Below are 22,359 nucleotides of genomic sequence, written 5' to 3'. Positions count from 1 at the left end.
GAGTGGGGAGGTAGGGCACCTGACAGCCACTCTGCTTGGGCTCCGGGAGGCCCAGTTCAGGTGCTGGGACCCAGATGCCGTGGCTCATGTTTGGTGTGGCCACTTTGACAACATCAGCACGTGGAGAGCTGGGCTTTGGGTCAGCAGGGATTAAGAGTGCCCCAGCTTGGGACTGAGGGGCTGGGGGATGGCTCTGGCCTTGACCCTCCCCCAGTGGCTGAGGGTTTGGGGCAGAACCTTCCGTTCCTTGGGTCTGTCTCCTCCTCTCTAAGATGGTCTCTAACATCTGAACGTCATTCTAAATCCTGCTGAGCTTCCAAAAACATTTTCCAGAGCAGAAACAAAAGCCTACGTGAGGAGAAGGCAGCCCATTGCTGAGTTCCGGGCTGGCCACTGGGCACGCTGTGACACATTCTCTCGTCTACTTAGATCTATGACTATAATGCGCTTCTTTTCTTGATCAAAATGCTAAAAATCATCCAAAATAAATGATATAAATCCCCCAATTAAGTAGCCCCCTGGGAGTAACAGAGCCATCCCACGATGCCGCCCTGTCTGGGGCACCTCTGAGCTGTGGAGCTGCCGTCACGGCCCTGCACGCAGATGGACCTCCCCTCCCCCCACCCCACCCCCACCCCAGCCTCGAGCTTGACAGGCGAGGCCTGGCGCAGGAGCCATCGACCTTTCTAACGTTTTGCTCCAATTCTATTTCCATCACCGAGGCGAATGGTGTCCTTTGGAAGTGGTTTCCTTGCCTGGCATGTACTCTGTGCTCAGTAAATATCTGTCGAATGAGTGAACAAATCACATTATTTATCAGCAAGGAACGAGAAATAAAGAGCTGTTTCTCAAGCCTAGGATGAGCATGCCGTTTTCTTAGTCAGGCAGGGAATGAGATGGTGGCATTTTCACACAAACACCATCCTGGCCAGGTCTGGGCCTTGTCCACCCCAGTGAATCACCACTCCTCACACTGGAAGAAGATTCTAGATCTGGCTCAGACCTCTGCTCATGGGGGTCCACAGGCTCCGAATAGTGGTCTAGTTGGTAAAGACGTCATGTTTTTAAGAGTGTCTGAGAACAACAAAGTTTGCTAAGAAATGCAAGAGAAACCTTAGGTAAGAAGATTTCTAGACATTCTAATTTGATGTGGAAGAGAATGTCAGCCCCTTCAGAGAGCAGGGCCTGGACACTTCCCAGCAATAACGACACCCTGTCTCACTCCGTCTGCACTGCCTGCTTCGTGTTCCATAACAGGCTTGAGGCACCTTATTGGGTGCGTACAACAGAATGGAAAAGAAAGGACATACGTTAAAACAGGGTCAGAGGAAATTGACAGAATAGGGAGAAAAGACCAAGAGAAGGAGTTAAAACTTGGGTTTTCAGCCTAAAGCTGTGCTGTCTGGTGAGGTAGCCACGAGCCATGTGGGGCCCGTGAGCACAAGAAATGGGGCCACTCCAACTAAGATGCCCCGTGAGTGTAAAATGCACTCTATTCAAATATAGTCTCCGCAACAAAAGGATGTAAAATATTTTGGTAACTTTTACATTGCTTATGTAACGAAAAAATATCTTAGACACACTAGGTTCCAATAAAATACATTATTAAGGTGAACTCCACCTGTGTTTTTTTTACTTCTTTCACTTGGCTACTAGAAAATGCAAAATTAACCCAGAGTTGCCTTATACTCCTATTGGACAGCGCTGGTTGAGGGTCTTATTTGGTTACTATAATTGGGCTACCAGTTTGACTGAGTTTCCCAATTAAAAAGGGAATCCTGATTAAGTCACAAAATTTATATGGTGCATGAGCAAAAAAAAAAAAAAAAACACCTCACCTGTTCTTCAGGAGATACGAAAGCCTTTCTTCACCTCTCTTTTATATTTAAATGCCAAATAAATATCTAGGCTAGGTCTTGGTGAGTAGGACACAGAGCTATACGGACAGGCCCTTGGAGGTCCCCTCTCGGTGGAGAGGGTGGGCTCCACGGGGAGCTCCTTCGATGCCACCTCGATGCAGACCCCGGGATAAACTCACGGCAGCTTGTGGGAAGTCATTCTACACGGTGCTCAAGCCAGGAGCCTCCAGCAGGTGCTCCTGGATGCACGCAAAACCATGTGGATTTCAGATCCTTACACTGATCTTCTCTCAAGATGTTCTGACCCAGACTTTGAAAACAGCCTTTGTGGGTAGCTTCTCCAGCAAGAGCAGTGTCTCTAGGACTCAGAGAGCAGGGAGGGAGGGAGGAAGGAATGGCTTGGCAACCTCAGAATTCCTCCCGGAAGCCAGGTGCCCCTCCTCTGGAGGAGGGGCCCGCCCCTACCTGGAAGGTCAAGGATTAAATGCACGCAGGTCCTGTACTCCGCACTGGGTCTGATGTGCACTAGGTGCTCTGACAGTAGGGAATCAAATAAATTGGTAAATAACTGACGTTTACATTTGCTGGGAGATTTTCAAAGGATCCTTGGGTATTTACATATCAGGCATGGACAAAGCTATGAGCACAAGTCTCGATGCAGGTGGATAGTTTGTCCAGGCTCCCCCTAGCCTGGGACGTGAATTCTTCCTTTGTCATCCTCAAAAAGATGGCCAACGCTTTGAACTTGTAAGGATGATATATGCTTACCTTGTAGTCTTGATAAAATTCACACAAACCCAGGTTTTTTGTGTGTGAATTCAGTCACTCTTAAAATATGTCTGGGGAGTCCCTAACTAAATATAATTCTATGCTGAAGCACTGGGTCCTCCAACCCTCACCCAACAAGAAAACGTGCTCCTTGTGCTTCAAGCAGGACACAGTGTCCCCACTCTAGGACACAGTCTTGGGGAGTGGTGGTCACGGGCTTGTTTACCAGGCCGTGGAGAAGGCTGGGTCTCCCGGGACACTGGGACTGCTAGGGGTCCCCTCTGTGAGACCCTCTGTGCCACATCTGTGAATGGGGATGCTGTTTGCCTCCCTAACTCACAGCCTTGGGTGCAGGCTCATGTGAGAGTCTATTAAAGCTATTTAACGTCCCCAAAATGTAAAAAAAAAACCACCCTCTACAAAGCAGTTTGATGCTTACTCACTTTGTGGATTCACAGTTGACACCTGCTCATCTGCGTGGTTTTACTGACTTTCCTCCAAAATGTCACCCTCCTAACTTCTTAAATCTCCAGTGATACTTTTGTGGGTCTCTGTGCTCTTCATGTTCTTCCTTCCACCTGAAAGTTCTTTTTTTCCTCTCAAAGTCTACTCAAACCCCACCTCTTAGGGGATGCCCTTCCCAGTGGGGCCACTGACGGTGCCTGGCTCCCATGTCCCGCTTTGGCAGAAGTGTCCTGGCATCTTCACTGAAATATGAGTCATCCGTAAGATCTGTCCTCCCAATGATCTGGGCTTGTAGACAACGGCCAAAGCTGGGAGGGAAATCTTTAAATGTATGCTGAGAATGGGTGAACCAGGCCTGGGGACAAAGCACATTCAAAATGGAGAGTTTTCCTCAGCTCTTCCCAGAAGCAGGCTGTTCCCAGCTGCTGGCTCCTGAAGAGCCAGCTCCTGGATCTGGCCCCCAAGGGTCTCTCTGCAATAGGACTTTCTCTTGGTCACACACTAGAGGTGGATCGGGACCAGATTCCAGATTTTCCTAATTGTAGTCCAGGTTACCTTGGGCATCCTCCTGGCACTTCCTGCCAGTCGGGGCCCAAACGGAATGGACCCATCACCTCAGCTCTCGGCACGAGCTTCAGAATTCAGGAGACCACAGACTCCTGGCGTCTACCGCACCTTATCAGTCCACTCAGTGTGTCCTGATATCTTAATAAGCACTCAGTAAACACACACACACACACACACACACACACACACACACACGACAGGTTCCATGCTCATGTAAGATTAGGAAACATTACTAAACAAAATTCAACAGATTCTGAAGGACTTCTCAGAGCCTTTGCTGTGCTATCATGCAGTTAAAATAAAACAAGCTCTGCAGGACTTCTCAGAGCCTTTAATATGCTCATGATTATTGTGAATTTCAAAGAAGGTGATATAGGAAGCAGAGATTCTCAACTATTTAACTACTAGTTCTCCACCCAAAACATGGTTTGGGAAATAGTGGTTGAAACTATTAGAAATAGATGGAGATTATAACGTGTGTAGAAGGGGAGCTCCCAGCTAAAAGAAGACTGGTAGAAGATGTTTTATTATTTCAACATGAATAGTTTAATACATAAACTAAATATTTCTACTTAAGTATTTACTGGCATTAAATATTTAATATTTAAAACAAAATGAAAACCTAGTGGGGATCTGAGGTTACTTCTAGCCCAAATGCTTCTAGATGAACTGAACAACTACAGCATTTCCGGAGCAGAAATGAAGGGAGAGATGGGATTTGGCAAGGCATGTGCCTTGGGGCAACGGAACGAGAGCTAGCGGTCCCTGGCAGGACTGGGGGCCCTAATGGGGGCCCTAGGAGGGGGGTGCTGGTGGGAAGTGAGAGCATGTGAGAATTTGTAAGTGGAGGCCTTGGAACATGTCAGATGCGGGACCGAGTTCCCCCTCCACCAGGCAACCCTCTCCTCCATTCCCTCCATCCCAGGCCTGACTCAAGGGCTCCATCTCCAGCCTTTATTTCCTCTTCCCACAGCAGGGGTTCTAGGAAGGCTTCTGAGCCAGGAACCCATTGAAGCTGTAATGAGGGGTGTGTGTGTGTGTGAGCACACGTGTGCACATTGTGAGGGTGTGTGCGCACGTGTCTGAACGTGTGCATACATGTGTGTGGGTATGTACGTGTGAGTATGTATGTGTATTAGTGTAGGCATGTTTGTGTGCACGTGTGTTTGTAAATGTGTGTGTGTGTGCTTGTGAGGGCTGGTTTCATGGGTGTGCTGCACACACCTATGCTGCACGCTTCATGCTTAGAAGTGTCACTTGCTTGATTTAATGCTCTACTATCTTGAAATTCTTAACAAATTTTGAACACGGGACCCTGAAATCATGTAGTCTGTCCTGGTTCTTGTGTATGTGCGTGTATGTGAGAGCGTATGAGTATGTGTGTGTGTGTTCATGTGTGTGCACATGTGTAAGTGGGTGCATATGTGACTCTTTGGTGCTTCTCAAACAGAGGATCCACAGCTTTCAGAAGACTCAGGGGAACCTGGACCCAGAAAAGCTTAAAAGCCTCTGAGGACCTCTTTGGGAGGGTAGAGTACGGAGAAGGGATAATCAGAACCATTCACTTAGTTTGATAAAGGTCCGCGCACCAGTGGTCCCAGACCCTCTTTCCCGTGCCGTCAGAGCATCTGTCATGCAGCCTGTGACTGTTCCTTTGCTTGAGTGTCTCCTCCCAGAGTAGATAAGTTCCATGAGAGCAGGAACCATGTCTGACTCTTTAGCATGTACCCAGTACCTACCATGTCGTAGGTGCTCAATAAACATTTGTTGAATAAATAAATCATTTACAATCCAAGCAGATGCTCTCAGAATTCCTACTTCCTACACATACATTTCTTTTGTCTTATCACAGACTTTGGGAGTGGAAGGTTCAAGGGCTCCATGCCTCTGCCATCATCAGATAGGACCTCCAAAAGCATGCCCTTGACCCAATGCCGTCCTGTGTCTCCTTGCAGAGCCTGATCCCTAACATGTCAGATGACTATAGCTATGACACCACGTCTTCCATGGAAGATTACGGGAACTTCAACATCACTGACTTATTCTGTAAGAAAAACCACGTCAGGCAGTTCGCAAGCTACTTCCTTCCACCCTTCTACTGGCTCGTGTTCATCGTGGGGGCCTTGGGCAACAGTCTGGTCATCCTTGTCTACTGGTACTGCACGAGGGTGAAGACCATGACCGACACGTTCCTTTTGAATTTGGCAATCGCTGACCTTCTCTTTCTTGTCACCCTTCCCTTCTGGGCCATTGCCGCCGCTGACCAGTGGAAATTCCAGACCTTCATGTGCAGAGTGGTCAACAGCATGTACAAGATGAACTTCTACAGTTGTGTGCTGCTGATCACGTGCATCAGCGTGGACAGGTACATCGCCATTGCTCAGGCCATGAGAGCGCAGATGTGGAGGCAGAAAAGGCTTCTGTACAGCAAAATGGTCTGCTTTACTGTCTGGGTGATGGCGGCCGCGCTCTGCGTCCCGGAACTCCTGTACAGCCAAGTCAAGAAGGAGTATGGGGTTGCTATCTGCACCATGGTTTACCCCAGTGACGAGAGTACCAAACTGAAGTCAGCTGTCTTGACTCTGAAAGTCATCCTGGGATTCTTCCTCCCTTTTGTGGTCATGGCTTGCTGCTATACCATCATCATTCACACCCTGACACAAGCCAAGAAGTCATCCAAGCACAAGGCCCTGAAGGTGACCATCACTGTGCTCACTGTCTTTGTCCTATCTCAGTTCCCCCATAACTGCGTTCTGCTGGTGCAGACCATCGATGCCTACAGCACGTTCATCTCCAGCTGTGCCGTCTCCACCAACATTGACATCAGCTTCCAGGTCACTCAAACCATCGCCTTTCTCCACAGTTGCCTCAACCCTGTTCTCTACGTTTTTGTGGGTGAGAGGTTCCGCCGGGATCTTGTGAAGACCCTAAAGAACTTGGGTTGCATCAGCCAGGCTCAGTGGGTTTCATTTACAAGGAAAGAAGGAAGCCTGAAGCTGTCATCTATGCTGCTGGAGACAACCTCCGGAGCTCTCTCCCTCTGAGGGATCTTCTCCCTGAGGTGGATGGTCCTTTTGGAAGTAACAAGAAATAGAGCTACGGCTTCCCTTACTGATAGGGCCAGAGGGAAAGCAGAGAAGGAAAAGGAAGTGAAAAAAAGGAAATAAAAAACTCAGAAAGGGATGAATTTGAATAACGTTATACTTTTCGTCAGGATTTGCCAAGCCAGAGTCTTCAAAATTGACTGGCCAGCCCAGGGGGCTGCTGATTGGCTCCTGGCTGCAATACCTGCAGTTTTCAAAGGAGGACTAATGAGCAGCATTGCAAGCCTCCCTGGCTTTGCCACTTGCCTGAGTGTTAATGCAGCCGACCTCTGGAGGAGGCTTTGATTTCTCAGTGCACAGTGAATTGCTGTGCCTTCAGTTCTGATGCCACCCCTTCCAAAAGAAGACACAGAAGCACTGGCCACTGCCAAAGTCCACAAATGCACAAGGCTTCGTGAGAACTCCCATCTTTGGAGAATTTCTACCCTGGTTTGGGGGGCTGATACCCATGCCAGGTCTTAGAGATTCCTGCCCTAGAATCTTTCCAAACAACCTCAGATCTAATGCTCTTCTGGTCTCCTTGATCTGTTTTGGGCCAGTGAGGGTCCTTGTTCCTGTTCTGAAGCTATCTGCAGCACTGGTCAGTGAGGCCCTGGGTAACTGACCATACCAGCATGTCATCCGGATTCTGTCGGTTTCCAACCCATTTCTGCCAGAGGTTCTGTGATTTCACACCTGGCTGCCACGCTGATCCGGGCAAGGATTCAGCTTGTCCAGTGGTGTTATGGAAGTGGTCCTCTCAGCCCATGCAGGGAGACTAAGAACCTCAGTTGGTGGGAACCTGGCTCCATTATGGGCTCACTGTGTAGAGTGGCTTGGGTGATGGTCCACTCCGTCTGCTCCCTATAAAATGGGTTGGTCCTATTTGCCCTTTTGTTTCTGAGGCCACTGCAAGGATATCTGCTTCCATGCTTCTCTTCTTCATACTGTATAATGCTCACATGTTAAAGAAAAGCTTTCAGCTTAGAGATTAGGCTGAAAAAAAGTTAACAGAATCCACCTTTGCCCTGTGTCTTTCTTTTCACTATTCGGCAAATTGATCACATTTAAAATTTTCATTTATTAGAAAAGTGCTTTTTAAATGGCTGTTTAAAAACATCCGTTACTTTTCACTTTCTTCACCCCGTCTCTATATTTTAAATGTGTACACTTAGAGATCAAATGGCCGTATTAGAGTGTGAAGAATAAGAGGCTAGGATAGGGAAATAACATTTCCAAAATACCATAAAATCATCTTGGCTGACCAATTTTTAATTCCTCTTCTGTTCAAACTTATCTTCCAAGTTTTTCCAGGTTAGTCCAGTGGAATTTCCAAGAAGGACAATTACAGCAGCACCATAAACCATACCAGCTTTGCCACTTGCTCCCGAAGAAGCATCTCATTTTCCCAGCAGGCTGTGAATTGCTGTGGTTTCGGTTCCAAGGCCATCCCTTCCAAAGGGGACACAAAAGCTCTAGACGCTGCCATGGTGTCCATCTTCTCCCCACCCACTTCTAAACTACATGTTAGTGAGAAATAAAGTGAGCAGAAAGTGGGCAGCAACAAGGGGGGGCAAAGGGTAATACAAAGGCTGCGCCAACCCACCCCGAGTGTGGGCAGTTGGTGGCAAATAAGCATTGGTCCGGGACGAGCACATCAACATGGGTCCCAGCACAACAAGAACTGCCTACAGTCAAAGGGAAGGATGACTTCCCCGAGGCAGTCTATGGACGGAGCTGTCTATATGGCCACCTTTTCCAGGAGGAGACCCAGATAAACTTTGAGGAACCTAGAAGAATAAGCAATAGGCATGGGCCATACCTAAATAACACTGTGCAGTTAAGTGGAAGAACTCAACTGAGTTTGGCTCTTCCATCCCATGCCGTTTTTTGTTTGTTTGTTTTTGTTTTTTTTTTTTATACAGGAACCTAGAAGAATAAGCAATAGGCATGGGCCATACCTAAATAACACTGTGCAGTTAAGTGGAAGAACTCAACTGAGTTTGGCTCTTCCATCCCATGCCGTTTTTTGTTTGTTTGTTTTTGGTTTTTTTTTTTATACAGCAGGTTCTTATTAGTTATCTATTTTATACATATTAGCGTATACATGTCAATCCTAATCTCCCAGTTCATCACACCACCTCCCCCTGTGCTTTCCCCGCTTGGTGTCCATACATTTGTTCTCTACACCTGTGTCTCTATTTCTGCCTTGCAAACTGGTTCATCTGTGCCATTTTTCTAGATTCCAGATATATGCGTTAATATACGATAATTGTTTTTCTCTTTCTGACTTACTTCACTCTGTATGACAGTCTCTAGGTCCACCCATGTCTCTACAAATGACCCAATTTTGTTCCTTTTAATGGCTGAGTTATATTCCATTGTATATGCGTACCGCATCTTCTTTATCCATTCATCTGTCGATGGGCATTTAGGTTGCTTCCATGACCTGGATATTGTAAATAGTGCTGCAGTGAACATTGGGGTGCATGTGTCTTTTTGAATTATGGTTCTCTCTGGGTATATGCCCAGTAGTGGGATTGCTGAGCCATATGGTAATTCTATTTTTAGTTTTTTAAGGAACCTCCATACTGTTCTCCATAGTGGCTGTATCAATTTACATTCCCACCAACAGTGCAAGAGGGTTCCCTTTTCTCCACACCCTCTCCAGCACTTATTGTTTGTAGATTTTCTGATGACGCCCCTTCTAGCCGGTGTAACCGGCGTGGGGTGATACCTCATTGTAGTTTTGATTTGCATTTCTCTAATAATTACTGATGTTGAGCAGCTTTTCATGTGCCTCTTGGCCATCTGTATGTCTTCTTTGGAAAAATGTCTATTTAGGTCTTCTGCCCATTTTTTGATTGGGTTGTTTGTTTTTTTAATATTGAGCTGCATGAGCTGTTTATATATTTTGGATCCCATGCCATTTTGATACTGTGGTTCTGGTACTATATGTCCTGGGGGTCCCAGTGGAGCTGAGGATTGGGGGAGGGATGGGAGGAGGGAGGGGTGAGCCATGATTACGCTTGTTCAATTTACTCCAGCCTAGAGTTACTTAAGGGACACCATGATGGAGACTTAGCAGGAGTTCAGAGGTAGATAAGGCTTTGCTCAGTGTACATTCGTTGAGAAAAAAAAAATGCCAGGGACTCTACTTTTTTCCCCTCTGATTTTTAAGAAAGGAGATGTGGGAACACCACAAGAACTACGAACCCTGCACTGCACCCTAACGCACAATGACCACGACTAGTTCCAAAGACTTCTTTTAGGACCCCGCTGTCACTATTGGACTGTTCCAGTCCTAACACAGCTTCAATGCAGGATTAAAGACATGCTGCAGCTATATTATATTTTAAGGATTTTAAGTATCCTTTGTTGGCAAATTGCCTTAGTTTTTAAATAACTGCATAAATAGGACCATTGTATATTCAAATTAAACTAGGTTTTAGTAGCAGATTTATCCTAAGATAAAAGCGTTGGAAGAATCAACAAGGGGAAACCCACAAGGAAGCTGTGATCCACTCAACATTTCTGTAAAATACGCTGTGTGCGTACTTTTCTGAAATAATGATAAAAGAGGGTGATAATATAATTACATTTTACTGGAACTCCATAATGAGAAAAATCAAGAAACTGAATGAAATGTGATGTGTGTTTATTATAAAAAAGAAATTGCCTTTTCTACTGAAAAACAATTTTTAAAAACTAATCTTAAATCAACACATCACAACATGCACATTCAAGTGGGGATTGCCATTCTGAAGTAGTCAGCTTGCATGACTAGAGATTTGGTCTTTGGCCTGTCTTTCAGGCCTACAGAATCCTCATCTGTTCATTCAGCAAACATTTGTGTGCACACCGTGAGCCAGTCCCTTTCTATTCACTGAGGTTATAATGGGAATGTGATAGTCCTTTCTGTCAAAATGCTTACATTCTAGCAATATGGGAAAGCCAAGTCTCAGGTGAGACCCCCCACACACCTCAGCTGAGAATCATGAGGCTGGTGTCACTGTATGGCTTATCAACTGGTCTGTAGATAGTTTCCAGGACAAGCAGTGTCTTTGGGTGAGTGAGCCCTTGGACAGCAACTTCGCGTGTGTGTTCCTCATCTGGACTATGTGCCAAACATACCCCATACACAGTGCCTTGGATATAGCAGATACACTATGCTGAATGAATAAATTTGTTAAAATTGGTCATTTCTGAAATTTGTACTTCACATATTAGAAATCAGCTGCCGGAAAACTCCCCCCCCCCCCCCCCCCAGTTAGCAATGTTGAGCAACGGGACATTACGTCTGTTGGGCAGTAGTGCTGTCCTGTTACCCGCAGCAGCTTGAGAGGAGATGGTGGTCAAGGAGGACTGGCTAGAGTGGTACTGGACACCACTGCCTTCCCACGGTCCGCTGAGTGGCTCAGACCACCGCCGCTAAGCCCTGGGAGAGGCGTGTGGTTATGATTTCCTCTGTCTGTCTATAGCGGCTGCTACAAATAGTCCTGTGCAAGGAAGCAACCAGCTCCGGCCAGCTCCTTCCACTTTGACCTGTCAGCCTCACAGAAGGCCAACACCATCGTAATGTGGTGGTTATGTGGAGTGTTTGTATGAGGGGCTTAAACACACAGCAAAGCTGCCGTGAAGCCTGAAACCTTCAGACACCTCCAACTGTCTTTCTGCTTTAATAAATGAAAAGCTGGCACATGTGTTTTGTGGTTGTAATCTTTCAGCAGGTGTGCTTGGTTTTCCAATTCTGAGTTGGCCTCATTGGTTGGAGCTGCCCGCGGGTTCCAGGTCAAAGCGCGGGCAGGGGCATCACCCCATCCCACCCCTGGATCTGTGTCCATCAGTGGATCTGTCCTCCCTGCACTGGAGCTGCTCCTCCTCCACTCTGGTCAGCCTGTCTCAAAGTGAGGTCTGGTCAAGGGGCTCTAAGTGACTCTGAGAAAAGGAAAATAATCAGGGCCTCCAGCACCCACACCTCACACATTTTAGATGCTCCAAACAAGTCTCTCTCTTCATTTGGCAAATGTTTACTGATTGTTTACTATGTGTGATTAACAAATATTGTGGCTTTAGAATTACCATCACTACCAAGACATGGGGCTTCTGCAACACACCTCCTTCTGCCTCATTCCATGTGGCCCTCCTGTTACAACTGCGGTCTAAGCCCAGCACCCTCTCAGGACATGGAGTGTTTCTCTAGTCAATTCTGTATTATTACTACAGACAACCCAAATAGCTAATGTCCCTTTCAATGTTTGTTTTATAAAATCCTATGAAACACAAGCAAATGTGTTCCTCCAAAACGAGACCCTTTATGAGTTCCTCTCCGCTCTTGTACACAGGATAAGTAAAAAATCTCTGTGGTTAATGGATTGGCACCAACCGGATGTCCTTTCGTGAAATAACTTGGAGGGAACCTGGTCAGCACATGATGTCCAGCTGCCAGTTCCTTCAGGTCTGCCTCCGCTGCACAGTGCAGCCCTGGCCAGAGCCACGTGACCCAAGGTCCACTCCCCTGCGTCCAGCGCCTGGAAGGGGGATGTAGAGGGTGTCAGCCCGTCGGGGGTGCTCTGATGGGCAGCATCCCCTCCAGAGCTTCCTGCCAGGCCGGCAACGCCTGTTGGGTTTGCTTCTCAGTTTGACTCCTCCCTCAATCCTGTTTCCCCCAACTTCCCTTCATAGTTGTTGATCCCTAATAGACACCTTGCCCCCCACATTCCAGCTCAGCATCTGCATCTAGAGAAGGCAGCCTGCAACAGTCTTTTCACCAGGGGCTGCCAATTACAAGAGCACGTTTGAGGCCCGCCGGGTAAAGAACACGGGGTGTCCAGAGCTACAGAGAATTCTGTGAGCATCCGTCACAGAACTCATCTCAGGAGGCTGGGAGCACGAGCCTGCCTGCTCTTAATTCAACCCTCAGCAGACCTTCGTGCACACCAGTGGCCTGCCAGGCCCCGCGGGTACAGGACAGACACAGTCTCCCCTCGGGACCTTTCAGCCATCATCTCCTGTTTGCTTGCTCTGTACCAGGTAGACATGGTAACTCACCCCGTTTTACAGATGAAGGGGCTGAGCTTCAGAGATCAGGAACTCGCTAAGCATCATGCCATTAGTAATTGGCAAGGCTAGGACATGACCCTGGGCATGTCTGGCACTCAAGCCTTGGCTTTTGCCCATGATGCTGTCCCGCCTTGCCTGACATGGTCAGACCTATCAGCCATTGCTTTGGAGGGTCGACCAACAATTTGCCAAGTACCAGGTCGAGTACCAGGGGATGCAAAGATGGACGGGCACAGCCTTGGCCAGCACTGCTTCATATACCACTGCACACAAACTCTAAATGATGACATGTGACAGCTGAGGCCGTGCTGAGCCCTCCTTCAAAAGTGGGCCATGCAGGAGGACCAGAACAGGACAATGTCATCATCCTCACAGACTCAAGAAGGTTCCTCCCTGCTCCCTCTCCCGGGCTCCTCCCCAAACACATGCAGTTGTGGAGCCTCAAATTCTTTGTGAAGGAGCCACAGATTCCGCTGCAGGTCTGCAGACGTGCAGGTCCAAGGAGACTGCACCCAAATCTGGCCAGACTTCTGGACACCTCCCTGTCCTCCTCACCCCACTCTGTCCCCACCTGTCTTTACTAGCTCCTTTCTCACAAACAGACTAGCCCATCTGCCAGCTGAATGCCACCAAGCGTGTCAATGCCACATGGAACAGAAGAATCACCCTGCCAAGCCCTACTCAAACTCCTGACCCATAACATCATGAGATATAATAAAATGGTTATTATTGTTTTAAGGCACTGAGTTTGAGGTAATTCGTTATGTAGCAGTTGATAAACAGAATGCTGAGAAGCCAACAATTTCTGGTGTTAAGTCTTTCAGAGCCAACACAATAACGTGACCGTCCCGAGTGAACCCCCCCCCCCCCCCCGGAGCATACGGCAAAGACCCAGCGTTAAAGAAGAGGCTGAATGAGGTATCAGACAGCTCAGCCTGCAGTTCTCTAGGTGACTCTGGCTGGATCCCCACCAGTCAAGTTTCCTACCCGGCCTCCTTAGGTCTTTGGTCAAGCACCACCTTCTCCCCCAGGCCTTCCCTGCCCACCCTCAGTCCTCCCCCGCCAGCGCCCCCCCGCCCCCCGCTTTTGTTGTTAGCCACAGCTCTTAGCACCACCTGATACACAACAATTGTAAACTCCACCGGGTAGGGATTGTTTTTCTGTTCTGTTCAGTGCTATTTCCCTAGCACCTACAATAGGCTTCACACATGACAGACGATAAACATGTGTCAAATGAATCACTGGCCCCTCCAATTTCAAATATTTGGTTTCATGAAGCACCCATCCTCGTGAAACCCTGTATCTTGGGAAAATACAGCAATTGACAACAATATGTTAACAACCTCATTCAACAAAAACTTAGGGAACATTTTCTACGTGTCAGGCAGTGGGCTTAGGTGATGCTGAGCAAAAGCAGACACAGGCCCAGCGCTCATGAAGCTCACAGTCCACAGGTGACAGACCCTAATCAGACTGTCACAAAGAGATGGTTTTAAGGTGCTAGAAAGTGCGTTACGGGAGGCTCTGACCTACTCTGGGGATGGGAGACAGGGAACGTTTCCATGAGAAAGTGACATCGAGCTGAGAGTTGAAGGATGAGCAGGAATTACCTACAGGAAGAAGGGGAGGGAGGGTGTACTGGGAGGAGGGAGTGGCACGTGCAAAGGCCCTGTAGCACCCATGCCTATGCCAGGCTAAGTACTTAGGAAAGTATCCCTGCCATTGAGTTGGTTCAGGTTATCTCCACTCATGTTCTTTTCTTTTTAAACTCTTTAATTATGGAAATTAAAAAACTTACACACGGGGAAAAAAAAAACCAACTGTTGGGTTTCCCTGGTGGCGCAGTGGTTGAGAGTCCGCCTGCCGATGCAGGGGACACGGGTTCGTGCCCCGGTCCGGGAAGATCCCACATGCCGCGGAGCGGCTGGGCCCGTGAGCCATGGCCACTGAGCCTGCGCTCCGCAACGGGAGAGGCCACAGCAGTGAGAGGCCCGCATACCGGGGGGAAAAAAAAAAAACAACTTACATAAATGTAGAGAGAATAGCATAATGAACCTCCACATACCCCTCACCCAGCTTCAACAGTGATCAACATTCTCTCCCTTCTTACCCCGCCTATACCACCCACTCTCTTTTCTTCTTTCTTTCCTTTTCTCTTCACTCTTTGTTTCATTTGCCCCCCTTCCTTCCTTTGCTCCTCCCTTCCCCTCTTTCTTCCTTCACTCCTACCTTTCTCCCTTAGCTCCTTCCTTTATCTTTGCTAGAGTATTTTAAAGCAAATCCAAGACATCACATAAGTTCCCTCAGAAATCATGCTCTTATCCTTTCAAAGCTCCAGATATAAACAAATGAATGAATGAATAGTGGATGGAAACTTCCTATCCGGCTGGGCCACTCCTTACCAAAGGGACCAAGGGAGGTACAGAGACAGTTGGGAATGAATGAGCAGACTCTAAAAGGGTCTCACACTGTGGGCGACACCTTCTCAGTGGGACTAACAATCTAGGGAACTCAGAATACCCTGGGAGACTAATAAAGGCAGAGTGAGCCCCAGTACTTTCTCTCGTTCAACTTTTGGAACCAGAAAGCCTCTAACGGCCAGAAGAGATCTGACTCACTGAGACAGTGTGGGACCATCAGCTCTAATCCTCATTGGTGTCACTGAGGCAGGAAAGTGATCATCACAGTTAAGGAGCTGAAAGAAGACTTTGGCTTCTTTCACTGTTTTTTTGTTTTTTTTTTTTTTTTTTTTTGGCGGTACGCGGGCCTCTCACTGTTGTAGCCTCTCCCGTTGCGGAGCACAGGCTCCGGATGCGCAGGCCCAGCGGCCATGGCTCACGGGCCCGGCCGCTCCGCGGCATGTGGGATCTTCCCAGACCGGGGCGCGAACCCGTGTCCCCTGCATCGGCAGGCGGACTCTCAACCACTGCGCCACCAGGGAAGCCCTTCTTTCACTGTTGATTGGAGGTTATGAGCGCGAGGGAGGTCAGACTGGAGAGAAAGGTAGGGGTTTCCTCAGACCCAGATGATGAATTTAGATTTTATTCCACTGTCAGGGATAAGATATTTAAGTGGGAGTGTGACTTGATCTAACTCATGTTTTAAAGATCTCTAAAGCCCCTGGGTGAAGACAGGTTGGCAGGGGTTCTGGGAGTGGGAAGGAAAGGGTAGAAGCAGAGAGACCAATTAGAAGGCTGCTGCAGTTGTTCAGGAAAGAGGCGACGGTGCCTGGGCTTGGGTGATGGTGGCAGAGGTGGTGGAGAGAGGTGATGACTCTGAGACGCATTCGGGGAGTAGAAACAACAGGCGCGGGTGAGGGTTGAGAGAAAGGAAGGAATCAAGGCTGACTCAGGTTCTGAGCTTGCACTTCTGGGCGGTCGGTGGTGCCACCACTGGGGAGGGGAGGATTAGTGGAGAAGAAGCTTGGGGGTGGAAGTCAAGAGTTCCATCTAATCAAGAGTTCCATCCAAGTGGAGATGTCACCTGGCTATCCACGCAAGATTGGAGTTCAGAGAAAAGATGCAAATCTGGAGGTCACCCACGCCCATGGGAAGTGCCAAGATCAAGACAGAGTGGAAAGGACGGGGGCTGAGGGTAGGGCAGGAGGCAGCTCTAGGAACCCACTATTAGAGGCTGGATAGAGGAGGAGCCTGCGTGGGGGACCAAGCAGCAAGCACACCGGTTGAGAGAAATGGGAGAGGAGTGCTACCGTGGGAGGCAAGGAAGCGGGTATCAAGGAGGGGTCAACTGTGTTGAGATGCTTAAAAGTTGGAGGATGAGGACCGGCAGCATTTCTGGACTTGGCTCCGTGGCAGCTGGCTGTGGCCTTAATGTGAGTGGCTTCTGAGGCCTAACCAAGGCAGATTAGGGCTGCGTGAGAAGCAAATGGGAAGTGAGGATATGGAAAGGGGATGTACAGACAACATTCATGTCAGATCTGCTGTGATGAAGCATAAGGGGTCATCCAATAAAACAATTTTTTTGATACGGTGCTCTCTTTTTGTCTCACTCACAATTAAATGAAAGGAGTGATTTGAGAACGTGCCTGTACTCTGTTCAGCTATGTCCCAGCTACTGTTGCCACAAAGCTCAGCAGTATAAAACAATAACCGTTTATTGTGCCCCCCATTTTGAGGGTCAGGAATTTGGAGGGGGATTGGCTGGGCGTGTCTAGCTTGAGGCCTCTGGCTGCTGTCAGATGCTGGCTGGGGTTGTGGTCACCTGAAAGCTGCACTGGGAGGGTCAGGCCACTGGGCCAGAAGCTGAGCTGCCTGCCAAGTAGGGGGCCAACACATGGTCCCTCAGCACAGGGGTCTCACATAGCGGCTGGCTTCTCCTGAGCAAGGGTCCAAGAGGACCAGGGGGAAGTTGTATGTCTTTTTCTGACCTGGCACCAAAAGTCAGTCACATAGCATTACTTTGGCTGTTCTCCCCAGTCAGAGCAGTGCCAGGCCAGCCCAGGTTCAAGGGGGGAGTGGCCGCAGACCCACCTCTTATGGAGGAATGTCTAATAACTTTGGGTTGTGTTTCACAATCACCAGAAGCTGCTAGTCTGTAAATTAACTTGTTTTCAATGATCCCAACCGCTCAATCCCTCAACCACCTAGCTGCCTGATACCCAGAGAGGAGAGGAAAAGGGGTTGGACAAGGTGTATGCAGAGAGCTTTCTTGATAACAACAGCTATCACATTTCTGAGTGGCTCTTTATGGGAAACACTCCATAAGGCCCTTTTTGTTCTTATGTGGTTTCCACAGCATCCTTATGAAGTAGCTACTGTTATGTCTCCCATTTCACAGAGGGAGAAAGTGGGGCACAGAGTACCCCCATCACAGCAAGCCATAGCTAGCAGGTAGTGGTACCAGGAATCCATTCATGCCTTCTTGATACTAGAATCGGACCTCCTAGATACTGCTATACTTTCTCCCCAATTGGAGTTCAAGTACTTTTGTTCCAGTGGTCAGCTCCCACCATGGAGCCTAGGAATAGCTCTCTTCTCATGTGGGTCGAGTCAGGATGGTGCGGTGGCCCCAGATGGGCCAGCCCTGAGGTCGGGGGAGCAAGAGGCCTGATCACATTGTGGCTTGCTCCCAGGCCCTCCCTTTCTGGCTTCATGCGGTCATGCTTACAGGAGCAGTGGCCCTCTGGTGAATGTAGGAAGATATTAACGACTCTGTTATGACTTGAGCTTGGAGGAATTGGGCATTTGGTTGTTTACTGGGAAACTGAGATAACCATAAACTGAGGTGAATTTGTTCTTTTGATAAATTGGTTTTCAAATTTTAAAAGTTAAACTGGCATGCAGTAAAAATAATTCTATGGTACAAAAAGTTATAAGAGAAAAGTAAAAGCCACCATCTCCAAAGCCCCATTTCCACAGGCGGTCATTCTTCAACCCACCCACCTGGAACACGCTCTTTCCTGTGTTTTGCTGTCACAGACAATGTGTCCATGAAGAGTCTTGTGTGTATCTTTGTGCACAGGGATGAGTGGATCTGGAGAAGGCCTGTGTTTTCCTGAAGGAGAGTGAGAATCGGGGTGGAGGGGGAAGTGCAAGAAGGGAAGATCGACTGACTCTGCGGTAGAATGATAGCAGAAATGGCCCGAATTCTCCACCCCTTGTCCCCAAAGCTTTTACAATGTGACCCTGCAGTTCCTCCCATCAAGGAGTCCCTTTCCCTATACCTTGAATCTGGGCTGGCCTGTGACTTGCTTTGGCCAACAGAATGTGGTTGAAGTGAGGCTGTGCACTCTGAGACTAGGTCTCCCAAGGCTTGTGTACTCCTTGCTCTCTTGGAAACCTGCCCAGCAGGCATCTGGGCAAGCCTGGGCCATCCTGCTGGGGGAATGGGAGACTGTGACGAGCAGGGCACAGTCGTCTGGCCAAGGCCATGCTAGCCCAGCCAGCCCCAGGGGACCAACCAACTGACCACAGACACGGGAGTGAGCCCAGCCAAGGTCAGTGAGCAGCCAGCCAGCCCTCAGATGTGAGAGAGCACAGCTGAGATGAGCGGAACTGCCTAGATGACACACAGTTGACGGAGGGCAGACACATCAGTGAGCCCGGCAAGAGTGAGTCCAGAAGACCTTCTAGTCAACCTACAGATGCGTGAGCGAAATAAATGCTTAGTGGTTTAAGCCACTGGTTTTGAGGCTGTTCATTATGCAGCGTTATCGTGACAATAAATAACTGATAAAGCCTCGTGTATGGAAGATGATACCCAGTAAGGGTCTGAAGGTCAAGGGCTGCGATAGCATAGCCTGGTATATGGAAGGTTGTTTTTTAATCACTGGAGAATCTATGTTCCAGTGAAATGGTAACAGTTTGGAGAAAACTACTCCCACAGCCGTCTCAGCCTAGTAGTAACATGTTCTCCAAATGGTTCTAACTGATCAAGTTCCCTGGGTCTTTGGTTTCCTCATCTGTAAAAGGTGGCTGACTTACGGCAAGAGCCTATTAAATGATATATGCTGCTATTAATTATACGTTATTATTAATAAACCAGTGCTGCAATGAGATGATCTTTCTATTCTTTTCCATGAAGACCTGCCAGAACCCATAGGTCCTTAACCATTTTTTTCCCCTCATGCACCCCTTTGACAATCTGACAAAGCCCACAGCCTCCTTTTCAGAATGTTTTAAAATGAATAAAATAAAATAGGGTTATAAAGGAAACCAATTACACTGACGTATAATTCTCTAACTATTAAAACAAATTTGTGAACTAGTAACACACAGGCCTCTTTATGAACACGTTAAATAAAATCTACCAGCAGACCTAATGACAACCTTCACTTCACAGTGGAAATCAGCATAAATGATATTTTGAGAGTCTGCAACAACTTTCGTGTAACTTGAAAATATCTGTCATTTCCACCAGTGACCGAGTCACAGGTCTTGCTAATACATACTAGTGTGGCATGTAGTCTATATTCATAATTGAAGGAAGACCTAAATTTTAATTAGATAATAGGGGAAAGATGTCATTTTCCAAGTTCATAGACCCTCTGAATTCTGTGTATGGACCAGCTTAGGAATCCATATTTAACCCAAACCCTTTGGTACCAAACTCATATTTCTTCCTCTAATTCTTAAATTGTGGACACATCTGGGACTACTTTGGATTTGGGGAAGGGAATGTCTTTCCATTTACAAATGACGCCAGTTAACAACATGTCACTTGAATACAAATACAAGCTGTAAAGAAGAAAATTATGGTTGTAAAAAGATTTTACCTGTAGAATAGTTTCATATCAGGTGATTCATTTAGAAATATCTTCCTCTCCAAGAATGAAATTTCCATCACTGCATCCTAGTGCTTGGATCAGTGGATTGAGGGATAGGTCCTGGTTCCAAGATTTGAGGATCACTGGTAGAGTTAAATTAGAAGACATATCCATTAGCTGATTTTACCCCTTTCCTCAAGTTCTAACCAAAATGGTGACACAGTAGTGATCATCAATGACTTTCTGGTGTGGTCCATGGATCATCTCCACCAGAATCACCTGGCCGACTTGTGAATGAACCAGACCTGATGAACCAGAGTTGATGTGGGGAGTGCCCATGACTCTGCATTTTCATATGCCACCAGGTAACCCAAATAAGAGGACTTTCTTCTAAGAAACTCTTTGCTACTTGCTTTGTATTTACTGACACTTAATAAATGAACAGTTTGACTCTGGAGCAAAATTGAGCCCTGGGTGAGTCTTGGGCTTTTCCTGATAGCTTAACACCTGAACTCTTGATCCTAAGGAGCCTGTGTGCCTGATCTGTGCCTCATGGGTCCCTATCCCTCTTCCACAGGGTCATCTTGGGGGTGTGAACGTGTGATCCTCTTGCTGAGAACATCCAACAGTCCTGTGAGGGTCCTTGCTGGTGGAGAAGGGCTGGCTGTCTTTACAAAGACCTTTGGTTCTACACATGGACCCTGTGTGTTGTGCAAAGGCCACTTGGAGGGCTGACCTGCTGCCACACCCAAGGGCCGTTCTGTGAAAGCACGTGGGGCCTTGAAGTCAGCCTCCGAGACAGAGGGACAAATTGGATTACCTTCTCCGTGTCTGCAGTCACTGCCTTTGGTGTCTGTTCGGTAAACCTGCCATATCCCCACTGCTCCTTTCCTCCCACGAGAAAGGCGGCTTCTGCTAAGCTGTCCTGCGGTGTGGCACCCCTCGAGGCCTCCTCCGGAAAGGCCCTCCCTGCTGCTGGTCCTCTTTTCGGACTCCTTCTTCACTCTCCTATCCTTTCACCCTCCCCCACCCCCCACCCGCTTTCCTTTCTCACGCCAGGGAGAAGACAATGCCTGACCCACTGACCTGGCAGAAGGATGTGTGACCTCCCAGGAATGGTGTCCTTCTCTCCTTGGGGCTCAGTCAGAGGCCACCTTGGGAGTGGAAAGCTGGGAGGCCTCCCTGAAGTCACCTCCCCTTTGAGGATTCTGTGGAGCCACAGGCCTAAAGCCAAACCTGCTCTGGAAATGAGGCCTTCCTTGGGGAAGGGCACTCACGCATCTCAGCTTTGGCGAGGCCTGGCTCCCTTTGTTCATTTTTGAGCTAAGTAGACAACTCATTCCAGGCTGCAGATGGGGCTGCCAAGTCTGCGATAACCTCAGCACGAACCTGCCAGGAGGTGTGAGGAAACCACACCAGCCTCCATCCTCCCCCAGAGCTCGAGGGATGGGGGAGGGACCAGGAGACACACATCAAAGACCAGAGGTTGGCAATCACACTTCTGCTCGGCTTTACCATCTTTCTTTAGAAACCAGCAGGTGTGGAAAAAGTAAAAGGCTGACCTTTCTTTCAACCCTAACCCACTTTGAGAGGCTTTCATGATAGCTCTGCTCTCCCCTGGGTTTTGATGGCTTCGGCTTCAATCTCTCCCCCCGAAAAAGTCCGTTTTCTCATCTCGGGCGACAGGTTTCACCATCTATTTGCTTTTCAGATGTGCGTGGGTGGCGGGCCCCACTCGCCAGATTTTTCCCACGCATCTTCAAACCGAAAGGGCTGACCCTGCAGACAGGGTCCTTCTGAGTCACCTGGGGAATCTCTATGCTCTCCAGCACCACGCGGCGACCGGGCGGAAGAGGCGTGGAACCGAGTGCCACGGCGCGTACGGACGCCGATATGGGCCAGAATGCCTGGAATCGAGTGGGGGCTGGGAAACCCTGGAGCGGAGGATTGGTTTGGTCACCTTGGACTACTCAGAGGTTCAGCAGGTGGGGTGAGGTGCACAGGGATTCTGCCACGAAGGATCCCAGCCCAGATAGAGCAGCCTGCACATCCATCTGTCCCCGTCGGTTCTCCTTCTAGGCCCAGTCCATGTGGCCACCTGAGTCTCTGGAGGGACTGTCCTATTGACAAAGAAATCCTTCTGCTGTGCTGTTTTGGGCACTTGGATAAACCACTCTTCTGTTACTAGACAGTAAGAGGCTTGATTTGAGGGTATAGGGGGTTGTGAGGGGTCGGATCTAGTGACCAGCTCACCTCCATTCTCCCCAAACCTCCCCTGCAGGCTTGCCCCTCTGACATGGGGGTTTTGGGAGTTTGTCTCTGGCCAAGT

General features: G+C 48.3%; 2 protein-coding genes across 3 annotated transcripts in view; one reads left to right on the top strand and one right to left on the bottom strand.

Annotated features, from left to right (window-relative positions):
• Positions 1 to 20,173, bottom strand: part of LZTFL1 (leucine zipper transcription factor like 1) — a 94,729-nt gene extending 74,556 nt beyond the window's left edge. For both annotated transcript variants that reach the window (XM_055080123.1, XM_028479729.2), the window contains exon 1: positions 20,040 to 20,173. The gene's annotated coding sequence lies outside the window, so the exon portion shown is untranslated. The remainder of the gene's footprint in view (positions 1 to 20,039) is intronic.
• Positions 4,249 to 8,188, top strand: CCR9 (C-C motif chemokine receptor 9). The gene has a single exon (XM_028479726.1). The coding sequence runs from the start codon at positions 5,591 to 5,593 to the stop codon at positions 6,701 to 6,703; it is 1,113 nt and encodes a 370-aa protein (XP_028335527.1). The 5' UTR covers positions 4,249 to 5,590; the 3' UTR covers positions 6,704 to 8,188.
• Positions 20,174 to 22,359: the final 2,186 nt, after the last annotated feature.

The sequence above is a fragment of the Physeter macrocephalus genome, chromosome 18 (assembly GCF_002837175.3).
Source record: "Physeter macrocephalus isolate SW-GA chromosome 18, ASM283717v5, whole genome shotgun sequence".
Classification (NCBI taxonomy): domain Eukaryota; kingdom Metazoa; phylum Chordata; class Mammalia; order Artiodactyla; family Physeteridae; genus Physeter; species Physeter macrocephalus.
The sequence above is the reverse complement of the archived record's forward strand: the minus strand, read 5'-3'. Positions and strand labels throughout refer to the sequence as shown.